This window comes from Medicago truncatula, chromosome 3, assembly GCF_003473485.1.
Source record: "Medicago truncatula cultivar Jemalong A17 chromosome 3, MtrunA17r5.0-ANR, whole genome shotgun sequence".
Classification (NCBI taxonomy): Eukaryota; Viridiplantae; Streptophyta; class Magnoliopsida; order Fabales; family Fabaceae; genus Medicago; species Medicago truncatula.
The window spans coordinates 39,426,468-39,454,017 of NC_053044.1; the positions used below are offsets into that span (position 1 = coordinate 39,426,468).

Here is a 27,550-nt window from a genome sequence, read left to right on the forward strand (position 1 = left end):
ACGTTGTCGTTTTATAAGAGGTGGTGTACTCTTACGCTGTTATTCTTTAAGAGGTGGTGTACTCTTATTTGTCGTTTATAAGAGGTGGTGTACTCTTACGTTGTCATTCTTTAAGAGGTGGTGTATTCTTACGTTGTCGTACTATAAGAGGTGGTGTACTCTCACGTAGTTGTGTTGTCAGCTTGACGTTGTCGTTGATGAATTGTTGAAGTTGTTGATAAAGACAAACCATGAAATATTATTGAATATGTTGTTGCTTATGTTATTATAAGATGGTGAATACGTTGTTGTGTATATTATTATGAGATGAAGATTATGTTGTGTTGTTTATATTATTATGAGATGATGATTATGTTGTGTTGTTTATGTTATTATGAGATGATGATTATGTTGTGTTGTTTATAGTATTATGAGATGATGATTATGTTGTGTGGTTTATGTTATAAGATGATGTTTATGATGTGATGATTTATGATGTTATATGATGATGGTTATGATTTGATTATTATGTGATAAGTGATGATGTATATAATGCGATGAATATGAATTTTTTACATGATTGAGTTGTTAATTGGATTTTTATGAGATGCTTTGATGAGGCCTTCGTGCCAAGACTATTTTAGATGTTTGAATAAATTCCGCTGCGAAGTATTAAATATTATGTTATTGAATTTTGAAGGATAATTAGTTAATTATTCCGTTTATGATTTTAAGAAAAGAAGTGTGACATTCCGTTTATGTGAATTACTCTGATTAATTAAATGAAATTTTTATGTTGGGAAAACGGGGTGTTACACCTTGCACAAATTATTCATGGTAGCTACCAACTGACCTACACTTATGGGAGAGACACGCCGAAGTTTTAAAAATATACTCCCTCCGTCCTGAAATATAAGCAAAAAAAACTCATTTTCTTTGTACCAAAATATAAGCAAAAATGACACACTTTTCTCCTATTTAATCTTGTTTTTAAAAAAAAAATCATCTTTTCTAAGAAATACTTTTGTTTATTCTCATAAAATTAAATGCAAATTGCATTTAATTTTCTCTCTCTTTCATTTTCTCCATAACCAATAACCAATAAAAATTGTTTTTCCATCTTCCTATAAAACTTTTTCCAAACAAAACACAAAAAACTATACTCCAAATTCTTATGTTTTAGTTTTCTTAATAAGTGTGATTTTTTTCCTTATAATTTGGGATGGAGGGAGTATAAATAATTAATAATGATGGGACCTACTTATTGGTAGGATCCACTATCTACTTTTTTGTATTTATCTCTCACCAAATAACATTCTTTATTTAGTTTAAGCAAATGAAGATGATCTTTACTCAAACTGAGTTAGGATCTTTACTTAAAAACTATGCTCGGCTAATTACACGAGTAGTGCTTGAGTCTCCCTTATTAAAGGGATCATGGGACTTGTATTGGACTATGAGTTTCCTCATTTGTGGTGTGGTCCATTGACACGGTTTTTGGCGTGCATCTCCACTATGAATGCGCTTTTTCCCTCATTCCTCTTTGCACTTAGTGGTGTCACATAGAAAACGATGGATTTTGTGCATAATTGTTCAATCCCATTAAAATCTAACTCAATCCGGGTTTATTCACCCCACGTACTCAAGTAATGGTCTTAGAAAGAATTATATTCGCTCGTTCGATATATTGTTGGTGTCATTAAAAAATTTAAGAATTATATTACATTTGTTATATTGGTTGTGTTATTTGAATAGATAAGTATAGTTTACTGCAATATAAAAGTGCAAAATATCTATAGCTATAATATTAATCAAAATCAAAATTTCATTAAAACTATTATTCGTAATTTATATGCATCAGTGCAATAAAAAGGTAATATGTGATTTTGGAGAGACTTTTTCACTTTCAACTATATCATTAAATAAACACTACTAGAAAATCGCGAATTAGAGACGGATTTTAGGGAGGGACAAAATTCCGTAACTAATTGTAACAGATTTAGAGACGAATTTCAGTATTAAACACAAAAATTGAATTGACAATCATTTGTGAGGGAATGGTTTAAACATCCATCACAAAATATCCCTCATAAAATATCAGTCACTAAATCCCTCAGAAAATTGATGAGTTTAACATTTGTTACAGACACGGAACTGATCCTTCTCTAATGATTCCCTCACTAAAATCATCACTTATGTCAATTACATAGTTGATGAGGAAATTAACCCGTCATAAACAATTATTGATATTAATGAGAAAATTGAATTATTCCCCTCAATTGTTTCACGTTCTGGTTTTCCCTCTTCTTATACTAAAACATTCCCCCTCTTTTTTTCACAAACCCTAAAATAAAATAAAAATCCCCCGAAATTTTCTTGCAAAATCAGAACCCACACAACTTATGAACTCCAAAATGCACAAATCATATGAACTCCAGCTTATAAACTCCAAGCAGCTTCCATATCGTATGAACTCCTCAAACAACTTCCAGTTCGCATGAATCCTCTAATCTCTCTTAAATCCTCAAATCAAACCAAAATCTTCACTGAATCTTCATTGAATCTCTCTCAAATCCTCAAATCGTACCAAAATCGAACCTCACTCTCAAAATTGAATCTCCTTCCTTCTTCCAAAATTGTTCCCTCAAATCTTTCCTTTTGTCAAAACTCACGGTAATCTCTCTCTCAATCTCATAATTTATTTATTTGTTATTTTTTTTTTTTATATTTTATTGTAATCTGATTTGGGTTTTGTGGGGGTTACAGTGAACTCACTCACATTTCTGAATCCAAAAGTGAAGTTGCTCCGAAACAGGTGAATCCAAACCCTTCTTTCTGTTTGTTATTAATTTTAATTTTCAATTTTGGATTTTGAGTGATTATTGTTGAAGACTGTTTGTTACGGATTAGAATAAAAATAATTTTGATATTCAATAATTTAGTGATTTTTTTACATTATATAAAAAATCAGAATCTATTTTGTGGTTTTTATCATAATAAAATTATTTTTTGAAAAAAAATAATAGTTAGTTTAAACAATTTCATCAAAGGATTTTTTTTTTCTACTTAAACAATTCAATCTTTTGACATTTATTTTTCTCTCTTCTAAATATGATTTTTCTGTTACAAATACAATATAAATTCTTATATTCTGTGTGTAAAATTCTTACCTCTTTAATGACACCAAAAATATAACATTTATATCTATACTATATATAAATACATGGTTTTGGGTTTTTTTTTTTTTTGGCTTTGGGTTTGTTTTCTCACTTTCAATTATACTCTTAAATAAGTTTGACTATAAAAATGCTATTTTGTTGATGTTTGACTATAGAAATGCCTTGTTTGGTTTGTTATATTGTTGATATCATTGAAAAAGATTAATGTAGTTTGTTACAACATGAAAGTGAAAAATATCTATTATCTAAATATATAGTTTTAATCAAAATCAAAATATTTTTAACCAAGAATATTGTTAAAATTTCCAAAATTTCTTCTAATAAATAGGAAATAATGAATTAATTAAAAGAAAAATTAAAATAGATTGAAAACAATCTTGTAACCTCTTTATCCCAGGGAAAATGTTACATAGACACCTTTTATTCTCATACACCCTTGTACACCTCATGAATTAAGAAAAGAAAAGAGGAGAGGAAAGAGAAAGTGTGCTTGTGCAGGATCCACGTGTCAGATTTTTATGTGGGTGTCAAAGGATGTATTATCACTTAAGGATGTATATGTATCATTACTCTTATCCTAGTCAGACGACCATACGATCTTTAATTCCTCTCACTTAGGAAGGAAGTTAATGCAGTATTTATTTGGGCAGTATTAGTAGGTAGTAACAATCGGTTCTTTCTTTCTGTCAAAAATAAAAAAGCAATTGGTTATCTCCCTTAATCTATTAATTCTCTTTACTGATTCTACACATAGTAAAATAGAGAGAGGGGGAGAGAGAGAATTTTGAGGGAGAAGCAGGTACAGCATTTAAGAAGAAAGAAGAATCAAGAGAGATTAGAGCTAAAAAACCTAAAGAATTTTATCATCAACAAGTAAGAAATATTCTATCACGTTCATTGTTTTATGCTTCACACTGTTGGTATTCATAAAATAAGAAAAAAAATACTCTCTTTTGGCTTTAGAAACAAAATAGTTAGGCCGGACCTCATGACCGAGGTTCGAACCCCGGTACCTCCAATTGTTTGTGTGTGTGAGTTTATAATGACTTTGTCATTTCGTCTATCTACCAAAAAAAAAAAAAAAAAAAACTGTAATTTAGTAGGAATTAAAATGTTATGTCGATGTTGAATCAGATGAATAGGAATTAGAAGTTATGTCGATGTACTGTAATTGAAATTAGTTCCAATTCCTCTGACTTCTAATTCATACTCATTAAATATTTTTCGAACACATAATTTTTATATTCAATGACTATACCAATTTTTTTGTTACAAATTGATTGGGTCTTGAGTAGGAATTAGAAGTTAGAGGAATTGGAAAGTAAGTTAGTAAATATTTGATGAGTTTAATTAGTATGTTATGTCGATGTACTGTTGTTTACACATGTGGTTAATGTTATGTTGTCACGTTAATTAATGAATATGACGATCATGTATTTTTATATGTGAAGAGTTTAAAAACTAATGTTTCGAAAGTAAGGGCATCATTCCACGCACTTTCCTCTAAGTGGTATGTGTTATATAAATTGTGTTGTGATATGGTGATTATCTTTGTATTACTGTTTGACATGATTAGTTACTTTTTTTTAGGTGACATACTAGTTTTTTTGACTGAATGTTATAGGTGATAATTTCAGTTAAATAAATTGGCGTTATATTATTATAAAGATTGGTAACTCATGGTTACCAAAGGCTTTAATCTTGTCTCTAAATGAGATGAATTTAGAGTCCATTCAAATAATTAGGATACTCGGCATGGATAAAAATATGTATGTATTGTTATGGATAAAAATAATTACCGTGTTAGCCTGATTGAAAAATTGATCTAATAGAAAAGGGCAAAATGGTGGTGCGCATTTGGAAGCTCCCAAATACTCTCACACCGTGTTAGCCTGATTGAAAAAACTTTTTACAAGCATCTAGAACTATGACTTTTGTTTATGCAATCACTTGCTTATATGCAATCACAATGACTCAAATTTTTGAGGAAGTTAAATAAGGAGAAAAAAAATTATTTGGTTTAGAGAATATTAGTATGTTGAAACGACACTATCCTTCTAGTTGCAATCACAATGACTCAAATTGTTCATGTTTTTCATGATCCTTATCTCCTTCACGCATAAAGCATTTCTCTGCATGCAACCGTTTATCATGTAATAATACTAACATTCATATTAATTTCACATGGTTCCTCATTATTTAAATGTTCATATTAATTATTCAAATTAATCTTTTCATGTTCCTGTAGTAACTATAGCAGTGTGAGTGAAAATGAATAAGATGAGGCTGCAGGAGCTTTGTCACCAAAGAAAGTGGAGTTTGCCTAAGTACTCTGCCTTGAATGTCGATGGTCCACCACACAAACCAAGCTTTAAGGGCTCTGTCTTTGTCAATGGTTTAACCTTTACTTCTGATGCTTTTCATTCCTCCAAAGAAGCTCACAACCAAGCTGCTCTGAAAGCTTTGCTCAACTTTTCTTCTCCTTCATCAAGTACCCTACTTTCCTCTCTTTTCTGGTTTTGCTTTGTTTCCCTAAAAAGATATATTTTTTTAATCTTACCTTGGAGATGATTATGATCTTGTAGTTGACACTTTTGGTATCTTGAAATTAGTTTTCTGTTTGAGTTCTTAGATTGTTTACTTATGAGTTAGGAGCTTCATTCATATATAGATTATTATTTTTATTTTATATTTGAGTACTAGTTTTATGGTTGAGTTGAGAGTGAACATTTTATTCAATTATGTGAAATGTTTTTAGAATTTACAAACTATTTGATCGGCAGAGATGCCCATACTGCCCCTGAAAGAATACCTGTTGACCTCTTGACCTAAAAAAAGTAATCTTTCTTGAAAAAGTCGATAATTGTTTCATAACGGAAAATAGAATCTTGTCATGGAATTAAGCATAATGTTAGTATTTTAGAAGAATTTAATTAATATACTCGATTAGTGTAAAATAATTGTACATTGACAGAGCATACTAATTAAACTCATTTTAGAATCACATTTTTCAAATCAATTTTGTTTCTTGTATATGTATATTTTCCTTTTAGTACTATTATGCCTAGCAGTGACTTAAGGATAAGGAAAACAATATGAATATAGGAACTATTAGGTTACATACACTTTCACTCTAATATGTGTGGTTCATCTAGGCTCTTCAATACCAACAAATGAATATAGTTCAGAAGAGAAAGTTGATGCTGCCAAACCTCAAAAGTATCCAGTTCCATCAGAATTTCCACATATTATAAGTGGTAAACATTTCTTTCACTTTAGTCACTAATGTTTTTGCAAATCTTCGATAATTTGGTTACTATTCTTCTTCAAGATATCACTTTTTTTATCCTTTCTATTTCAACATCTATCTAACAACGTTAATCAACTCATTCTTCCAGATACGGATTGTTTGAGCAAACTTCAGCATCAAAACTATGCTCAAAATAACAATCTTGATTCACCTGTTTTGACAACTGAAGCCGAGGGGCCATCTCATGACGTTCATTATAAGGCTAGTGTTGTTATTGATGCGAAATCATTCGAAAGCCCTATATTTTTCAACACTAAAAAAGAGGAAGAGCAGGTAAGATCAGCCCTTGTAATTTCTTATGTGATTCTAAATTAACATTTTTTATTTTTTTTATTTTATGATCATCAAATCGATAACTAGATGTTGGAGGGTATTATATATCAAAATAGAACTTAATCTCATTGACCTATTAGTGTGTCAGTCTTTTTATGAGAACCTCTTTCGAAAAAAATAGTGAACTAGACCTTTCAACAGGATTTCATGCCTTGTTGGAGTTTCGAGACGCCTAGATCAGCCCTTAAAATTTCAGACCTATCATCTTTAAAGTAGGCCGGACTCAGGCCTTGCAATACCTAGCTTAGACTAACATATTATCACCCCCTAACAATGTCCTGGTTCATCATTAATAGACTAAAGTAATAGTATATCAACTTTGTTTGCATGTGTCAAACTTATTCAAGTTTACTTGTATGTTTGTTAATTATCTGAATAAAAAATAGAAAAATTGAATTTTTATTTGTATTCTACTTATTCAGGAAGAATCTCGTTCATACAAGAGTTTACTTCAGGAACTAACACAGAAAAAAGGTTTTTCCAAACCAACATATAAAACTACACAGACTGGTTCCCTTCATATGCCAACTTTTTTCTCAGCTGTTGAAGTAGAGGGTGTGGAGTTTCATGGAAATGCATCTAGATCCAAAAAAGAGGCAGAACGTGATGCTGCAAAGATTGCTTACAAGGCCATAAAAGATGGTAAATTTATTCACTTGATTTAACTTTCATGCGTGAGAATCGTTTTGACGGAGAACTTTAATATAACACCATAAGTTTGGCCTCAATTATTATGTCGTTGACACTAGTAATAATTTACAAAAATGAAAGCTGTTGAATATAATTACGTGTCAATGTCGAATAGCAAACAAACTTTCAATCTAAAGTGTCTATGATTATGAATTGATAATATTGATGTCTTGCACAGGTAGACTTAATATGTATGCTGCTTTTTCTTCCTCTATCAAAAAAAATCAAGCAGAGCAATCAACTCATGAATCAGACATTGTTAGATCCAAGCAGAAACTCAACCTTGAAGGTATGTTAATTTCTTCATCTTCGACCAGAAACATATCTTACTCATCAATCACTTTTTTGAATCATGTTAATGACATTGCGTTTATTCTAACAGTTGAACTTGAACTTTTTTATAAGGAGATATTACCTACTGATGCAAAGTTAATAATGACATGCACAATGAATCTTTTCCATTCCCCCTAATAAAAGAATGAAGATGAAGAATAAGGTTCTAAAAGAATAAAAATTGTTCCTTCAGTTATGCCAGCTATCTGGCCGTTTTATATCATTCTTAGAATAGGAGTCTAATTTGTTAGTAGTTGTGGGATCATTGTACACTTGACAATGACGTGACTTTGATGTGTAATTAAGTGACAAAACTTGTGTACTTCATGTATCACTTTGCTTTTAAATATTAGAAAACATATGCTAAATCTATGTTGCTGCTATTTGACTTTTAAGTAAAATTTAAAGTGCAAGTATACAAATATATCAATACTTTCGAGTTTAATTAGTATACTCTGTGAGTGTATGATTATTTTACACATGCATTCAATCATGTGTTGTCACGTCAATTAATGAATATGACGGCTTATGTGTTTTCATATTTATTAATTGACGTGACAACATATCATTGGATGCGTGTGCAAAATAATTTATACACTGACAGAACATACTAATTAAATTCTTGTTTGACTGTATCCTATCAAACTAAAATCCGATGTTGCACTAATTCTTCCAATTTTCTAAAATTTAGTTGAAAAACAGTTCAACACCTCTGTAAAAAAATAACACATCTTCGTATCACTGAAACTGCTTGTTGCCTCATTAACCAAGTCTCTCTTCCTCCACATTCTTGGTCTAATCCACCTAACTATACCAAGCTCAAAACCTTTGGTTGCTTATGGTTTCCATGGTTCAAACCCTACACCCACAACAAACTTGAACCTCGATCTGAACCATGCACTTTCCTTGACTATAACCTCACACAGAGTGCACACATTTGCTTCAACTTCAAAAATTACAGAACATGCATATCTTGCCATATCCAATTTGTGGAAAGCATTTTTTTCATTCTCTCGAAACACCCCAAGTCTCGAAACCAATACACCCATTGAAATTGTAACCGACACCTTAACTTCCCACATTACCATATCTCCTGCCGAACCATCCCCACCCCTACCGGAACAACCAAACGTGCAAAATCATACCTCTATGTAACCTGAACCACCTTCACTTACAACAGTTGAGCCTCTACCTTTACCAGCCTTGCCAAACCCTACCTCTCTGAAACCGTCAAAATCTGAACCACCTTCATATTTATTACAGGGAAACAAATTACCTACTTCTCAAACTGATGAAAATTACCAAACACGCATGAATATCTTCCCTTTTACTCTTGTGCCTAGGAATGACTAGAAAAGGAAAACAATATGATTATATGAAGTAGTAGGTTACATCAATTTCACATTTTACATACAATTTCACTCTAATGTGTGTGGTTCATGATGTCCATCTAGGCTCTTCACCAACAGCTGAATATGGTTCAAAGACGAAAGTTGAAGATATTAAACCTAAAGAGAGTCCAGTTTCTGCACAATCTCAAGTTATTATAACTAGTAAACAATTTCTTTCACTTTATTCACTAATGTGTTTGCAAATATTTAATATTTTTGTTATTATTATTCATGTGATCACTTTTCTGTTCTATTTCAACATTATCTAACAACAATAATCAACACATTCTTCCAGATATGGATCGTTTGAGCAAAAAACAGCTACAAAACTATGCTCGAAAAAACAATCTTGATCCACCTGTTTTTACATTTAAAACTGAGGGGCTACCTCATGACTTTCGTTATAAAGCTATTGTTGTTATTGATGGAAAATCATTTGAAAGCCCAACATTTTTAAATACTATAGAAGAGGCAGAGCAGGCTACTGCGAAATTTGCTTTGAGGGAATTGCCAATTTCAGCTGACTTGTTTCAGAAGGTAAGTGTCCTTGAAATTTCTAGATAGCATAATTTTGAGATAATGTTGGCAAAAATAAAAGTTATGTTGCAAAAGACATTTAAATGTTGTGAGACTGTTTAGTAGAGCTTATGGAAACAATATTTCATAAGTTCGTAATTTTTTTTCAGCTTATTTTCATAAGCTCGCAATGATTGCTTATGGAAATAGTCTATAACTTATATGAAAATAGTTTTGACTTTATATAGTTTTCATTATAAAAATAAATTATACACAAGCACTTATATGCTAAGCAACTATTCGAAAAGCACTTAACTAAGTTGTTTATCCAAACAGGGTCTAATAGTACATCAATGTGTTTGAAGGTCAAACTTATTCAACTTTACATGTATGATAGTGCTCTATCTGAATTAAAAATAGTTTTGTTGAATTTTGATTTTTATCTTATTTATTCAGGATGAATCTTGTCCATCCAAGAGTTTACTACTAGAATTAACACAGAGAGAAGGTTATTCCAAACCGACATATATGACTACAGAGTCTGGTTCTCCTCATATGCCAACTTATTACTCAACTGTGGAAGTAGAGGGCTTGAAATTTCATGGCAAGGCATCTAGATCCAAAAAACAGGCAGATATTGATGCTGCAAAGATTGCTTACATTGCCTTAAAAGAGTGTAAGTTCATTCAGTTTTTTTTTCTTTCATTCATAAGAATCACAAACAACTTTGGCCTCTATTATTACGTTGCCTCGTCGGTGCCGAACACCAATCACGCCTGAAATCTGGAGTATATATAGTTGTTATATAGATGCAGCATAGAGCTGAATATTTATATAGGAAGAATATACATAAAAGTGATTATGATTAGATAATATTATTGTTATGAACAGGTGGACTTGATATGTATGCTGCGTTTTCTTCCTCTATCAAAGAAAATCAAGCAGCGCAATCAACTCTTGAATCAGACATTGTTAAATACAAGCAGATACTCAACATCGAAGGTTTGTTTCTTCATCTTCATTGAAAAGTATATATTACTTATAAATAACTTTTTTGAATCATCATATGAAACTATTTCACCTTTTTCAAAGTTGTAATATGCTGATCATTGAGGACGTTAATGATTTTGGGTTTATTCTAACAGATAAACTTTCGACTCTGGAGATATTGCCTACTGATGATGTCAAAGTTAGCAATGAATCTTTTCCAATTCCCCCTAACAAAAAAATGAAGATGAGCAGCATGAACTCTTCATCTTCACCCAAATCAACTCCACTTTCACATACTGAACTTCCTTCTCCTACAATTTCTGACTCCAACATGACAATGACTTCCAATACAAGTAGTTACCTACTTTGTGACAGATTCAAGGTGTATACAAGCTTTCCAGATACTATATTCTCTGAGGATATTACAGTTCTGCCTATCGACGATGATAAGTGGGTTGCAGCGTGCCTGGAATTTCCAAATGATAAAAACCTTTGATTCATGTGAAAAAGTTTCATTTATGACTTTGATTTCATGTGTTAGAAAACATGATGTTAAATGTATGTTGCTACTTGACTTCAAGTAAAACTTTATATGGCTTAGATGTTATGCATGTTGGAATTCAATTGGAATTCAATTTCCAGAGAGACAAAAATGGTTCTAGTTCTAGTATCAAAAAGATAGAATTGATTTTGATATTTTGGATATTTTGATTTTTCAAAAATGTGTTATCATTGCTGATATCAAGAACAATAGCTAATGTGAACTGTAAAATGTTGTTATATGACAAAAATGAAAACAATGATATAATATTTTCTTATTTTTCACTAGGTCAGATAATCATAAATAGCTTAGCTACTATAAAACCTATGAAAATGATAATTACAAGTTAGAACAAAAAATCAAACCAACATTAGAAAAACAATCCAAAACTGTAAAAGAGAAAAGCATATTTGCAGATAGAGTAATGTCTCATTTCGAGTATGGGGTCAAACATCTTTTTTGGAGTGTCTCTCTATCCAGCTTTGTTTCCATTTTGGTTAAGGCAAGAACTAAGACAGCATCTTCTTCAATCTTCTTGCAGACCACTGCTCCTGCAGCATGCACATGTATGATATGGTATACTACCAGTACAAACCAAGAGGGGAATAAAGTCAGAAAACAACATTCAGATTTTCTCAAATAGTCATTGATTATTTTCTCAACATCATAATGATTAGTTAACAGGTGTTGGACAAAGAACATTCTGATAGAGCAAGGAAATAAGATGCTTCAGAATATATAAAAATAGATAAAGTAGAAGAAAAAAGGAGCGAAAATCTGAACTTACAAAATTTGTTGACATGTTTCAGCAGGGAAGTCTCCTTGTAATTTCTTACGTGATTCCAAATTGGCATTTTTTTTGGATAATTTCTGATCAATCAAATCCATAAATAGATGTTGGAGGTTAGATATTAAGAGGGAATTTAATCTCATTTGACCTATTAGCAGTTTATTTATTATTATAAAAGCCTCTTTCGTAAACATTGTGAACTAGGCCTTGTTAAACTTTCAAAAAGCCCTTAAGAAGGGGCCTATCGCAGGTAATATATTGAAGATTGCTTACATCTAGATCCATAAAAGAGGCAGAACATGATGCTGAAAAGATTGCTTACATTACCTTAAAAGAGTGTAAGTTCATTTACTTGGTTTGGCATTCGTGCTTAAGAATCACTTTGAGGAAGAATTTTGATATAACCAAACAAGTTTGGCCTCTATTATTACGTTGAAATGAAAGTGATTGAGTGTAACCACATATTCCAGTGTCACACAGAAAACACACCTAAAATTTGTAGTGTATGTGGTTAGGTGGACGTCATACGTATGCTGATTTTTTTCCCTCAATTTGAGAAAATCAACGACTCGACAATCAGACATTGTTAAATCTAAACTGAAACTCAACCCTGTCCCTGAAGGTATGTTAATTTCTTCATCTTCATCCAATAACATATCTGACTAATTATCAATCACATTTTTAAACCATCGTAAAACTAGTTTACTTTTTTCAAAGGTGTAATATGCCGACCATTGAACATGTTTATAACAATGTGTTTTAACAGATGAACTTTTGAACCAGGAGATATTATCTACTGATTTCAAAGTTAAAAATGGCATACACAATGAATCTTTTCCACTGCCTCCTAATAAAAAAATGAAGGCGAGTAACGTGACTTTAGATGGCTTATTTAGATGTTGTGCGTGTTTGAATTCAATTTCGGGAGAGAAAAAAATGGTTCTGGCCAGAAGATAGAATTGGTTCTGATATTTTGGATATTCTCGAATACAATTTGATTTTGCCTATAAACATTGATTTATAAACAACGCATAAAAAGATGCATTAGCTACCAACGAAAATTTATTTAATTTTTCTAAAATGTGCTACCATTGTTATCAAGAACAAGCTAATATGAAATTCTATTTTATGACAAAAATGAAAACAATGATATAAACTTTTCTTATTTATCACTAGATTCAGATCATTGGGAAAAAGGTACAAATTTACACACACACACACACACACACACACACATATATATATATATATATATACTTTCAATGCTACTACTCCAGAATTGGACCTCTATGCAATGCTTATTTTATTCTTATTGAATTTAGGCTTCTTAACTATTCTGCATAACGAGTTTAGGCTTCAAATCCAGAAATTGTTGTAGCTCTGCTACTATAGAAGCTGAGTATGTGGAAACTTCCCAGACTTTCAAAGAATCTATTTGGATACAAAGGTTAATCGAGGAATTAGGGCCCATTTACAAAAATTTAAAAAAAATGTGTTTATTGTCACGGTCACGGTGCCTTGCACATTGCAAGAATCCAACGTTTCATTCAAGGACAAAATAGCAGGCGTTCGATATCATTTTGTTTGAAAAGTAGTAAATGAAAGAAGTGTGGACAAGTTTATACAGACTTGATCCTCATATGACCTATAAAAATTTAGACACGTGGAGTTGACAAAATAGAGAAAACTCCTGTTGTTAACCATGAAATCACGCACAGACAGAAGCACTTGGCACAAGGAAATTCGTATCATTCTGCCTTACAAAATGTCATAGATGAGATTGTTAGAACACCAAGAGATTCCGCTAAGTTGGTTAATGATCAAAATAGACCTATCTTGGAACAAATTATGGCCACGCCATTGACAAACAATTCCATTGGTAGCACCCATCCATCGCCCTCCGTCCCGGAAACACAAGTGGTTGTGGGAAAGAGTAGTGAATTTTGCCCCGTTCTACAAAATGATTTGAATTTGGTGCGTCACATTTTGGTTCAGCAAAATGATGATGATAACACGCCTTTCATTACTTATTTGTCAAAGAAACAGAAAAAGAAACATAACAGGTCTACTTATAATACCCGGTCTAAGGGTGATTCCAAATAATCCTCAATGAAGATTCTTGACTGGAACATCCAAGGTATTGGTAATTCGGATTCCCGTATTGCCTTGAAAGATTTTTTCTTTAATCATAGGCCGTTGTTGATGTTTGTGGCTGAACCAATGGTCCCTTACTCTAATATTCATAGATGGTATTGGAATAATCCTACGTTAGTTCTGTTTGCTCTTCGCAATAGGTGGCATAATTGCAATCAAGGCGGCATTTCCACTTTCATCTCATATTTTTCTCGAAGGGAATTGTTGTGTGGATAAGCTTGTGAATCATGGTCACAACTTGGATGTTGTTTTTGGTGGGAGGCTTTCCCATTGTTTATGAGAGATGATTTTTATAGAGACAACACGGATTTTCCGTTATCCTTAGGTCTCTTGCTTTCATTTTGGCCTTTTGTTTCCTTTCTTCTTAGGGTTTTGGTCTAGTCCTCCCTCTTGTATAGTTTTTCCCTTTTTTAATAAATTTTTTGAGCATGATGGTAGAGGATGGGGGTAGCTTTGGGGTCCCAACCTAGTTGAGATTTTAAGTTATCTTCTGATGTCTTCCTTCGCTTTTGATTCATAAAAAAAAAATTGACAAAATAGAGATTTTGAAAGGTCACAAAAGTAGCTTGAAGTGGGAGATTACGAATGTTCAAGCCACTTTTTGTGTTAAGTCAAAAATTGTGGATTCATTTACATTCAATTTGTCCCATAAATAGAAGTCTCTCTATACCATTTATGATATCCCAAAAAATACACCTTCACTTGTGAGGTTTTTTTTTAGTATTAGTGTTCTCCAATTTTTAAAAGATAGAGTAATTGTTCTCTCCTTGTATTTAGAGAGAAGTCTTGTAATTTTTTCCACTTAGTGAAAACTCTTTTACTCTTGCCAAGTGAGTTTTTCCCTATATGTTGATGGTTTTTTACGTAAATATTGTTTGTTCAATTTCTCTTTTCTCACCTCTTATTTTGAGCCGAGTAAAAATAGTAATTTGTTAATGTCATACCAAACACATTACACATATATGATACACTAACCCTAAACATAGACAAGAGAAGCAGCATAAACTTTTAAAAAGAGGCAAAACAGAAGAAAAACATTAGAGAAAACAAAAGTTATAAAAGTGACCTCATTAAAAAAATAAGTAAGAAAAACAATAGGCTGCATGTCAAAATATATCATATTATTATTTTCTCAAAAGAAGACAAGAATACACAAAACACCAAAATAGTCTTCAAGATGAACCAGACCACATGGCTTACTCAACACTATACTCCTGCTTGGTAGGAACTGTCTATTTTTCATGACCCTTCTCTCCTTCACTACAATTGCATTTCTCTACATGCAACCGTTCATCATGTACTACTAACATTCACATGGTTAATATTGTTAGTTTCACATGGTTCCTCATTCTTCACAATAATCTTATATATGTTCATGTGATAACCATAGTAGTGGGAGTGAAAGTGAAAATGTACAAGTCGAGGCTGCAGGAGTTTTGTCACCGGAGAAAGTGGAGTTTGCCTGAATACTCTTCCATATATGTTGATGGTCCACCACACAATCCAAGTTTTAAGGGCTCTGTCTTTGTCAATGGTTTAACCTTTACTTCTTCTGATATTTTTCATTCCTCCAAAGAAGCTCACAACCAAGCTGCTATGAAAGCTTTGCTCAACTTTTCTTATCCTTCATCAAGTACCCTACTTCTTTCACTTTCTAGATTTGCTTTGTTTTCCTAAGAAGTGTTTTTTAAATCTTGCCTTGGAGATGACTATGATATATTGTAGTTGACACTTTTTGTATCTTGTAATTAGTTTTCTTTTTGATTTCTTAGATTGTTTACTTGTGAGTTATGAGTTTCATATACGATAAAACATATATAGGTGATTGCGAGTTAGCACTATTAGTATATTTGATTTTATTTTTGGGTTTTATGGTTGAGAGTGATCATTTTATGAGCTTCATATATGATAATGATAAACATAGGTGATTGGGAAATCAGCAGAGATGGATGATTGTTTCATAATAGACAAATGGAACCTTGTTGTGGACTTAAGCATAATTTTATGTATTTTCAAATCACGTTTGTTTTTTGTGTATTTTTCCTTTAGTACTACTCTGCCTAGCAATGACTGAAGGATAAGGAAAACAATTTGATTATAGGAACTACTAGGTTACATCAAATTCACAGGTTACATACAATTTTTCTCTAATATTTATGGTTCATGACATCAATATATAGGCTCTTCAATGCCAACAAATGAATATGGGTCAAAAGAGAAAGTTGGAGCTGCCAAACCACAAAAGTGTCCAGTTCCATCACAATTTCCTGATATTTTAAGTGGTAAACAATTTCTTTTACTTTATTCACTAATGTGTTTTTAAATCTTAGATAATTTTGCTACTATTCTTCTTCAAGATATCCCTTTATTTTTCCTTTTTTTGTATTTCAAAATCTATCTAACAACTTTAATCAACTCATTCTTCCAGATACGGATCGTTTGAATAAACTTCAGCATCAAAACTACGCAAGTAAGAACAATCTTGATTCACCTGTTTTTACAATTGAAGCTGAGGGGCCACCTCGTGACATTCGCTATAATGCTACAGTTGTTGTTGATGGGAAATCGTTTAAAAGCCCTACATCTTTCGATACTAGAAAAGAGGCAGAGCAGGCTGCTCTACAAATTGTTGACATGTTTCAGGCAAGATCAGCCCTTGTAATTTTTCTTGTGATTCTAACTTGACTTTTTTTTTTTTTTGGATATTTTATGATCATAAATCCATAACCAGATGTTGGAGTTGGAGGTTACATATCAAAATAGAACTTAATCTCTTTGACCTATTAGTGTGTTAGTCTTTTTAATGAAACCTCATAGTGAACTAAACCTTTCAAGTACAGGCTTTCAAGCCTTGTCAGACTTTCGAGAAGCCCAGATCAGCTCTTAATAATAGGCATATGACAGCTAAAAGGAAAAACTCAGACCTAACATTTTTAAAGTAGGCCGGACTTAGGCGTTACAAAACCTAACTTAGACTAGCATATTCTCACCCCAAATAATGACTTGATTCATCAGTAATAATATAATAGTATATCAACTTTGTTTGCATGTGTCAAACTTATTCAAGTTTATGTTTTTCCTGCATGAAAAAAATTTAAAATTGAATTTCGATCTGTGTTCTACTTATTCAGAATGAAACTTGTGCATCCAAGAGTTTACTTCAAGAATTAACACAAAGAAGATATTGTTCCATACCAACTTATAAATCTACACGGACTGGTCCTCCTCATATGCCAACTTTTTTCTCAACTGTTGAAGTAGAAGGCGTGGAATTTCATGGAAAGGCATCTAGTTCCAAAAAAGAGGCAGAATATGATGCTGCAAAGATTGCTTACAAGGCCTTAAAAGATGGTAAGTTTATTCACTTGATTTTGCTTTCATGCATAAGAATCGCTTTGATGGAGAACTTCAATATAATATATAACACCATAAATTTGGCCTCTATTATTATGTTGACACTGGTAATAATTTACGAAATATGAAAGCTGTTGAATATAATTACATGTGTCAGTGTCGAATAGCAAACAAACTTTCAATCTAAAGTGTCTATGATAATATTGATGTCTTGCACAGGTGGACTTCATATGTATGCTGCTTTTTCTTCCTCTATCAAAAAAAATCAAGCAGAACAATCAACTGATGAATCAGACATTGTTAGATCCAAACAGAAACTCATCCTTGAAGGTATGTTAATTTCTTCATCTTCAAAAGAAACACATGCTACTCATCAATCACTTTTTTGAATCATTTCAAAATATTTTACTTTTATCAAAGGTGTAATATACTAACCATTTAAGCATGTTAATGACATTGTGTTTATTCTAACAGATGAACTTTTGGATAAGGAGATATTACCTACTGATATCAAAGTTAACAATGGCATGCACAGTGAATTTTTTCCAGTTCCAGCTAATAAAAAAATGAAGATGAGTAACAGAGGCTCTTCCTCTTCTTCACCTAAAAAATATCCATTTTCACGTATTGATGATACGAGTCCAGGCCAATCCTCTGGATCCACTAGCGCTGAGTCAGGTCCAAGTCCACTCACTAAATCTCAACGCATCAAAAAGCCACCCAGCTGGCTAGAGGATTATATGAAGAGTTATGAGGAATAAGGCTTTAGAAGATTAAAAATTGTTCCTTCAATTATGCTAGCTATCTGTCCATTTTACATCCTTTCTAGAATAGGAGTTTAATTTGATAGTAGTTTCCTGATATGTGGGATCATTGTACACTTGACAATGATTGACTTTGCTATGTAATTAAGAATCCTCATATATCACTTTGCTTCTTAGTATTAGAAAACATATGTTAATATATGTTGCTGCTATTTCATTTCAAGTAAAACTTCAAATGACTTATTTAGATGTTGTGCATGATTGAATTCAATTCTGGGAGAGACAAAAACAGCTCTTGAGTTCTCAATCCTTCCAAAATATGACCTAATAACATGTTTAACATAAGCCCTATAGAACCGAAACACCGATTAAAGAGTTTAAGTGTGAGATAGTCACCAAGGGTGGTGCAAGAACAGTTAGAACCATGTTTCCCTAATCCAGTTCTAATACCATGTTAAATAGACTTCGATCTCACTTTATAAGTTAACTCAAATGATGAGGATGTCTAAACACATTTTATACATCCAGCAACCCGGAACACCAATGTGGAACTCTGGACAAACTTTAAACAATTTCAGTACTCACTCTCACACCTAGGGATGGTGGTTAGTCTTAAAAAAATGTTATTATTTGAGTACACTGTTTATGTTGTTGGGGCATGAGAGGGCCAGGGGTCTTTGCAATGGACTAGGAGCAATTAGAGAAGTGGATTGACATTATATGCTAACCTAAAACCTTAAGTCATAAGTATTATTTGGTTATATCTATTTGTTAATTTGTACACGATGTAAATTATTGGTGCAGCAGTCTACAAAGATTTGGAAAATCTACATAGGTAGTTTTAGTTATTTGGTTTAAGATAAAAGAAAGGAAACACCTTTATTTTCTCTTCTTTCTTTTTTTGGATGGAGAAACTAATCAATATCTTTTTACGATCGATTCTTTTCGATGTCAATTTAGCTAGGCTAATTTATTTTCTTAAAAAAACTATCAATTTATGGTGAAATGACATAAACTTGATGGAGATGGACGGTCACGGTCAAGCTACCAAACACATGGTATCAAAAGTTCAAACTCATACAAGTTTTTTAAAATAAAATAAAAAGTCACACTCTGATTTAATATTTATTAATATTAATAATAATAAACAATTTTATGAAAAAACATGTTAACTTTTACTCCAAAATTATTAAGGTCACCTAAATTGACACGGAGGAGAATTGAACCTAAGACCTTAAGGAGGAGCACATACCAAAGTCCCAAACCAACACCACCAAAACAACCCAAGTAGGTTTTTAAAATACAAATATTATATTTGACATATGTGTTTATCTTCATTTTTCTCACTTTTTATATTTTTACAGCTTACACTCATTTTAATAATCAATGAATTTTGATATAAAAAAAATCATATATCTCTTTTTTTTTAAATCATATCTCATTTTTTTTAACGTAAGATGACAAAATTATCATAAACTTATACATAAAGTGGAGATATCGAAGTTTGAAACTTAATCATGACGTTCGATCTAACAATTTTAACATTTTTACTGGTTGAGCTAGAATTTATGAGAATCAAATATCTCATTTTAAATACTTCCTAAATATTTTTTTAGAGAAATATACTTCCTAAATATTGTTTGGTCTTATTTAATTGCATGCGTGGTGCGCCCCACTCAAGGCACAACAGTCAATGATTTGACCATTTGAAATCAAGAAGCAGTCTTTTTGAAAGATCGAACAATAAATAAAGGCGCATGCTTTCGAAGCTTGTTGATACTCTATTAATTAAAGGGAAATATTAACTTGTACTTTAAGGTAAGAATTCGACTAATAAAAATTATTTATTAGAAATTGTGTTAATTTATTGTTTAAAATGTTTAAATATTAATTTTTTTCAATAAATTCTTAACATTAGTGGAATGAAATTAATGCTTAATATGTGCCGTAAATGCACAAGTTAACATGACTCTTAATTAAAAAGTTATAGTGATTAAAAAAAAAATTGTTTTTAAGAGAGTGATTAAAAAAAGGTGGATTCGAAGAGGGTTCAATTAAGTCCCTCACCGGCGGACTACGAAAAAACCGTTAGATTAAATACATGGTTCAGATTTATTCGAATTAAAAATAGAAACATATACAACTACTCACATTCAATCTTATGCTTTAATAGTTACACCCTATGAGCTTACACCATGAAACTATCTGCAGAATGTAAGGAAACAAAATTACAATTGCTCATAAAGGAAACAATGTATATGCAAATGTTTAACGTCCACACGTAAATGAATCTATTTTATTTAATCATATTCGTGATCTTCCCTAAAAAATCATATATGTGATCTTTGTTACAAATAAGGGATATGCACTTGAAACAATGAGTAGTACCAGTATCTATAATAGCAATTAAAAGAGTACTATTAAAGAAACAAGTATCTCTGATAAGTCGGTCCTCATTCACCGTTTGCGTAACAGTCAAAGCAAACACCTTGCCACCTGTCCTAACCTTCTTAGGCTGCGTACAATGCGAACTAATATGTCCTTCCTCATTACAGTTGTAGCAAACAATATCCCCACGCTTGCAATCAGCCAATGTGTGTCCTTTCTGTCCACATCTGAAACACTTCTTCTCATCTCGGTCACACACATTACTCTTGTGGCCTTTCTCACCACACTTGAAGCAAATAATCACAGTAGGAGCATCTCTCCTCTTAGGCCTCCTCTCATCATTCAGCCTCTGTTTACCTTTGTCAGCAGGAGCACTATACGGTTTCGGACAACTCTGCTGTCCCTTACCTCTGCACTCACTCATCACTTTATAATGAGCTTTGGTATCCTCTTCATAGATTCTACAGCTGCTTACCAATTCAGAAAAATTTCTTATCTTCTGATAACCAATAGCCCTCTTGATATCAGCTCTCAGGCCATTTTCAAACTTGATGCATTTGGAGAACTCAGCTGTCTCCGCAGTATAGTGTGGATAAAATTTTGCAAGCTCCACAAACTTAGCAGCATACTCAGTTACCGACATATCACCTTGTTTCAGTTCAAGAAACTCGATTTCCTTCTTACCTCGGACATCCTCCGGAAAATACCTGTTCAGGAATTCTCTCCTGAACACAGTCCAGGTCACAGCAGCACCATCCTGTTCTAGAACGGGTAAAAGACTCACCCACCAGTCATCAGCTTCTTCAGCCAGCATGTGCGTACCAAACCGCACCTTATGAACCTCACTGCATTGCATGACTCTGAAAATCCTCTCAACCTCTTTGAGCCACTTCTGAGCTCCATCAGGGTCATACCTCCCTTTAAATGTTGGTGGATGGTTCCTCAGAAAGGTCTCCAACATCCTCACACCATCATTACCAGCAACAGCATTCGGTTGCTGTCCTATAGCTTGAGCAACAGCTTCAAGTGCAGCAGCAATAGCTGCATCGTTTCTCCCAGCCATCTCAAAATTCTACATAAGAAACAACAATCAGAACAACAAAAGACAACTCAAAGTTGACACTCTATCCTATGTGGCTCAACACGACTCTACTACTTGGTCGGACGGACCAACCTGCTCTGATACCAATTGTAACACCCCGTTATCCCAAAACTATTAAATAATAAATAAAATAATCAGAGTTTAACAACAACGAGCATGTCACACTGCTTTTCAAAATTTCTAAATAGAATAAAATACTATTTAATAAATCAACTTAATAGTTAAACCAATAATTTGCAGCGGAATATTTTTCAAACATTAAACTTCATCATCCAACATTAAATTCTGGCACAAATGCCTCAACATAATTAATCATCAAATATTATTTCAATCAACAATTAAAGGCTCCACAACATGTTCCAAAATTTAATACATAAGGAATGAAAACTATAACAATTATTTCTCATCCCGTTACGTATCAGAGCCCTAGACACTTGAGCCACCACATCTACTACTCTGGATCACCTGCAAGTTACCCATAGGAAGGACAACATTTCAAAGCAGAAGGGGTGAGATTCACAAACAACAATAATAGATATATAATTCTTCAATTGAATCTAACACCCTAAATATCATCAACATTTCAATATATATATATATATTTCATGATCACATCATTATCAACATATTTAACTTCAATCAATAGCATGAAAGTACTACTCAATCATCAACAACGACTCATGCAATGACATGACTACACCATTAAGACTCCTCAACAAAAATGCGACTATGCACATGCATGTGGTACCATTTTACGCATTTGAATGACAAGGCATTCCAGGGCGTAAGCCCTCACCGAATTTGAATGGTTAAAGCATTCACAAGGCATAAGCCCTCACCAATTTGAACGACAAGGCGTTCCAGGCATGAGCCCTCACCGCTTTGAACGGCAAGGCGTTCCAGGACATGAGCCCTCACCGCTTTATGTTTATGCAATGGACTCAACTTGTGTATATCTACATACAACTCAGCAATTCAACGACATGTATGATTTATTTAGATATAAGCATACATCACAGTCATCAACAAATCATCATAATTAATTCAATAGCTCCAGAAAATAATACAATTAATTATAATCAAGCTTCTGCATCAAGTTCATTCATTTCTATTCAAAACATAGCAAAACAACTTCAGGTAATGGGCAACTCGCCTCGCGAGCACATCTACTCGATATGGCGAACTCAGAAAAAAGGTTACTCGCCGTGGCGAGTACGAGGCGAACGAGAAAAAGGGTGCTCTCGAGAGTTTTGACATTTTTCTCACTAGAACTTCATTTTTAAGCTCCCTATTCATCTTTTTAATCTGAAAATTGTCCTAGTCCTCTCTAAAAACATTCAGGCACTCAAAACTAACCAACTTATACCTTATAACAACAATCTGAAAATCATGATCTCTCACTCACTTACTCGCTATGGCGAGTGGTTCTGCTCGCGGGGCGAGCTATGAAGTTGTTCACTCGCGAGGTGAGACAAGGCTACTTGCGGGGCGAGCGATGAATGTCTGTACGGGCAGAATGCAGGTTTTCCCAAAAATCCCAATTTTCTCAATTCACTCCCCAAAACAGTTTACAGAAAAGTAATAAAATGTTGTATGCAATCTGAACACATTCCTAACACTAAAACAATGGTTTCTACACTCTTTTCCATCCAAAATCAAAGAATCATAATCTAACCCAAATTCCCATTTAACCAGAACTATGTTAAATCAAAATCAGAATTACAATCTATACTATTGAAAGTAAACCTCACCCTTACCTTAATTCAGATGAACAAACTCTACAGAAATCTGGTTCTCTTGACTCTTCTCCCTTGTTCTTGGTTTTTCTCCCAAAACTTGTTTTACGTGAAACTGTTTCTGACTTCTCCTTTTTCCTAACTCCTATTCTTAACTCCCTCTTAATTCTATTAATTCTAATTTAATCCCCAAACTCCAAAATAATAATAATTCCCACTTATTCTAATTAATACTACAATAAATCATATAATAAAATATAACACACCACATAATCAACAATAATTATTTAAAATCATATAAAAGACTCTAAATAAATCAAAAATAATTAAAATAACGACTAGGGCGTTACACACCCTAAAATCCACCATTAAAAAAATGTTACAATCAAATAAAAAGACTTTTTGAGTGTAAAGTGGATATTTTCCACACGTAACTCTTGAAATTAATTCTTCATATTTTGTGGGATTCAAATAAACGGAATCAAATAAAAAAATTGTCAACAAAACAAGTATTACACCTTTTTTAAAGCTACAAAGAAATTTTTTTTTAAAGCTACAAAGAAAAAACCACTTTTTTAGCAATCCAAATTCGACACACTTCACTAGAAGAAAATAGAAGTGTCTAGTATATATTTTATGTTTCTTTTTCGTAGTAAAAATTATTATTTTTTAAATAATTTAGTTTGTTCAGATACAACTATATAAAAAAAACAAATTTATTACAAAATTAATTTGAATTTTTAAACCTTTATTTTTCCTCTCCTTTAAAAAAATATATTTTTTGAGAAGTTATATTTAATAGCATCTCATTTGAAGTTAATTTTGGTGTCATTATTATTGTGAATAATTCTACATGCATAAAAAGAAGTAATAATTGTGGCTTAATAAGGTGTAATTAACGAGAGATTAGTGTCTTTGATATATAATTTTGGATGCGAAATTAATTCAACAAAAACTTACTGTATGTGGCTTAACCGCTTAAGGGTGACCATCTGCGATTAATTATGTGAGAATTTTTTTCCATAAAGGTGTTGACTTATATCAACTTCTTTATTGTTGTCGTTGCTGGTTTATGTAAACTTTGTAGTTGTTCTAGTCCAATTACTACCCATAATCACATATATATATATATATATATATATATATATATATATATATATATATAATGAGAAATGATATTTAAATATCTATTTTTTGTGAATCGTATATATGATATGAGAAATTATATATAAATTTTTCATCCAATTACAATTTTTGTGACAACTCTCTCTCATATTTTCATTGTACTTTTATCCTCTCTTTTCCTTTTTCTCTCTTATTATTATTGTCTAATAAAAAAAAAGAAAAAAGTTTATCATTAAAAGTTGTTGAAAATTGGTTGTCAAAATATCATTCCTCATATGATATTGGTTAAAATGTTTATAAGTTACTCTTTGAGCTAAAAAGAAAGGAGTCTCCTTGTGTTTATGTGCTAAGCAAGAAGCGCTTTGGACTATACTTGTTTATATTTTCAGCGATGACAAGCATGATTGGAAAAAAAAAGTCTAATAAGATAAGTGATATTTGTACAACTATTTTGTGATAACTTTTAAACAACTTTATGCCTCATACGTATATTATAGTCTTACTCTTTTTTTTTTCTCTCCATTATTTTTGACCAATAAAAAGATAGAAAAAGAAGGTTGTCATAAAAATTGTAAGCAAATGATTGTTCAAATATCATTGCTCTTCTAATAATTACACCCTCTGGTCACTATTATAAACAAAACTTTGTATTTTAGATTCATTATGTATGTGATCTATAATAAAGAACATATACATTATTAATTGAATAAATCTAAAATATAAAATTTTGTTTATATTAGTAACCGGAAAGTGTATCTCTTTACATATTAGTTTTTCAGTTTTTTCATATACTCTCTCAATTAAATGTTCATGGATAAGTGACCAAACTCAATCCACACACGTGTCATTTCAGCCCTTGATAAACATTAAATGGAAGGTTAGTTCGATTTCTCTATGCATGCAAGTTAATTGTACCGTTTTTTTTCTTCTGCACTGAAGCAATCCATATTTCGTTTTCCAGACAATATTGTTGCAATCCGGAAACATCCAGTATGATTTTTTATCTTCTGTTTTGTACTGTGTTTGTGCTGATTTTGTTTTGTGCATGTTATAGAAGGTTCCTCCTCTACTCAGCGTGTAAGGGTGGCAGAGCATGCTTCCCGTAGGAGAGAGCGTCTCCAACATATGGAGGAGGGTGGTGTTGTTCCGAGGTGTCGGGGTGGCAGGGGACGTCATGCTGATGTCGAGCCTGAGCTGGAGCATGAGCAAAGTGTATGATGAGATGGACGTGCAACAACAACAACAAATGGAGGAGGAGGAGCTAGAGGCAATGGAGGAGGGTACAGGAGACGGCGAACCGCAATAAAGGTGAAGGAGGGGGAAGCGTGTGGTTGTGGACCCTGAGCCTCTTGATGACTATCTCGGCCGCCCACACGACACTACCCTAATGTGTGAGTCTAAATGACACATATTTATGCTTGTGACTAATCAAGTGTTTCTCGTATGGGACCAGACCAATTAATGACTAATTTTTGAATAATTCTTATGTGGACACAAAAATTTAGACACATCATTTGAGCCCAACTCACTCTCGCATTTGTGTATTTTAGCACACTCGCGAAATAAAAAAACAATAGAAACAAATATAATTTAACCAGATCGATTAATATTATTTGTATGTTATATGAGTAAGAGATTTCTTTCAGTTTAACAAAGATGTTATATATCTTAAGAGAAAATTTTATCAAGTGCTACAATTTTACTCGATTCGAGAAATTAGTCTCTACAGTTATGCGCAAAATATGCCCAATTGATATAAAAAAATTAACACCATTTATTATATTCTTTTTCAGTTTTTCTTTTCAAAAAATAGAAAATTCTATTTCCACTTTTTCCCTAAAAAATTCTTTTTAAAAATTTTGAAATTTATGTTAGTGTGTCTAAATATTTCTTATTTTAGGTTGTGTCGTCGAAAACTTTCTCAAATCTAATAATTATGACCATCACTTCATCAAATAACTTTCAATAAAATAAAAAATTTAAAAATGATGATAATCATGAAAACTGAAAGCAGCCATGACAATACGAAAATTTGAGTAATGGGAAGTGGGAACCCTCTTCCACCGGCACCGATTAAGCAATATTTCGTTCACTCCAATTCCAACTTGTCAATAAGTCTTGCCAAAAAATATAAAATAATGAAGATCATTAACTTTTTTTAATAAAAAAATTAAATCCGAATCTTGATAATAAAGAAAGAAAGAAAGATTTGGGAAAGAAAGAATGAACAACTGGAGAAAAGAGAGGAAAATAGGAGGGGAAGACTTTAGATGTTAACTATTCTTCATAATATTAAACCCTCCTAATTTGGGGAACTAAAAAATTGTATTAGAGGAGAGTTTTGAAGGATTTATATGAATTCTTCAAATTTAATCTATATTGTTATATTATTTTTAAAATAAAAAATATAGCAATCAACATTAATTTATTATTTCTTAAAAAACTACATTTCTCCATTTTCTCTAATATTTTTCACCCCTCAAAGTATTCCATTCCCCTCCCTTTCAAATTCATAAACAAAGCCTAAAAATCTAAAACAAGTAAACTATATGTATTTTTGTAAGATTAAACAAGCTTGCACTAAAATTAGTTTGCAAACTGTGTGCTGAAAGCTTAACATGGTAGTAGAGACATTTTATAATATACTCGGTGATCGTAGTTCAAACTTCAGACCTTCCCTCTATTCATTTTAAAATAAGTATTTCTAAATATCAAACATAAATCGTTTCTATTTTTAAACATAATCAAATTTACAAAATTAACTCATTCAAAATCAATTTTTACTGATACTCCATTAACATATGCAAAAAAGCGACTAAACTTTGTCCTTGAAACATGAAAATAGTAAAAACATCATAGTTGTAATGGACCCACC

At 32.3% G+C, this 27,550-nt stretch overlaps 2 protein-coding genes across 2 annotated transcripts; both read left to right on the plus strand.

The window, feature by feature from the left end:
* The first annotated feature begins 2,339 nt into the window (after nucleotides 1-2,339).
* On the plus strand, nucleotides 2,340-11,383 carry LOC120579415 (double-stranded RNA-binding protein 1). The gene is made up of 12 exons (XM_039831528.1): nucleotides 2,340-2,652; nucleotides 2,746-2,794; nucleotides 5,407-5,649; nucleotides 6,314-6,415; nucleotides 6,557-6,741; nucleotides 7,224-7,443; nucleotides 7,670-7,780; nucleotides 9,279-9,377; nucleotides 9,511-9,752; nucleotides 10,188-10,407; nucleotides 10,623-10,733; nucleotides 10,877-11,383. Exons 3-12 carry the CDS (start codon nucleotides 5,430-5,432, stop codon nucleotides 11,215-11,217), a joined length of 1,851 nt encoding a protein of 616 aa, XP_039687462.1. The 5' UTR covers nucleotides 2,340-2,652; nucleotides 2,746-2,794; nucleotides 5,407-5,429; the 3' UTR covers nucleotides 11,218-11,383.
* Nucleotides 11,384-15,535: 4,152 nt separating this feature from the next.
* LOC11435956 (double-stranded RNA-binding protein 1) lies at nucleotides 15,536-18,472 on the plus strand. Its single transcript, XM_039832077.1, has 5 exons — nucleotides 15,536-15,839; nucleotides 16,635-16,864; nucleotides 17,320-17,557; nucleotides 17,780-17,890; nucleotides 18,035-18,472. The coding sequence occupies exons 1-5, from the start codon at nucleotides 15,617-15,619 to the stop codon at nucleotides 18,319-18,321; spliced, it is 1,089 nt and encodes a 362-aa protein (XP_039688011.1). The 5' UTR covers nucleotides 15,536-15,616; the 3' UTR covers nucleotides 18,322-18,472.
* The last annotated feature ends 9,078 nt before the right edge of the window (nucleotides 18,473-27,550 follow it).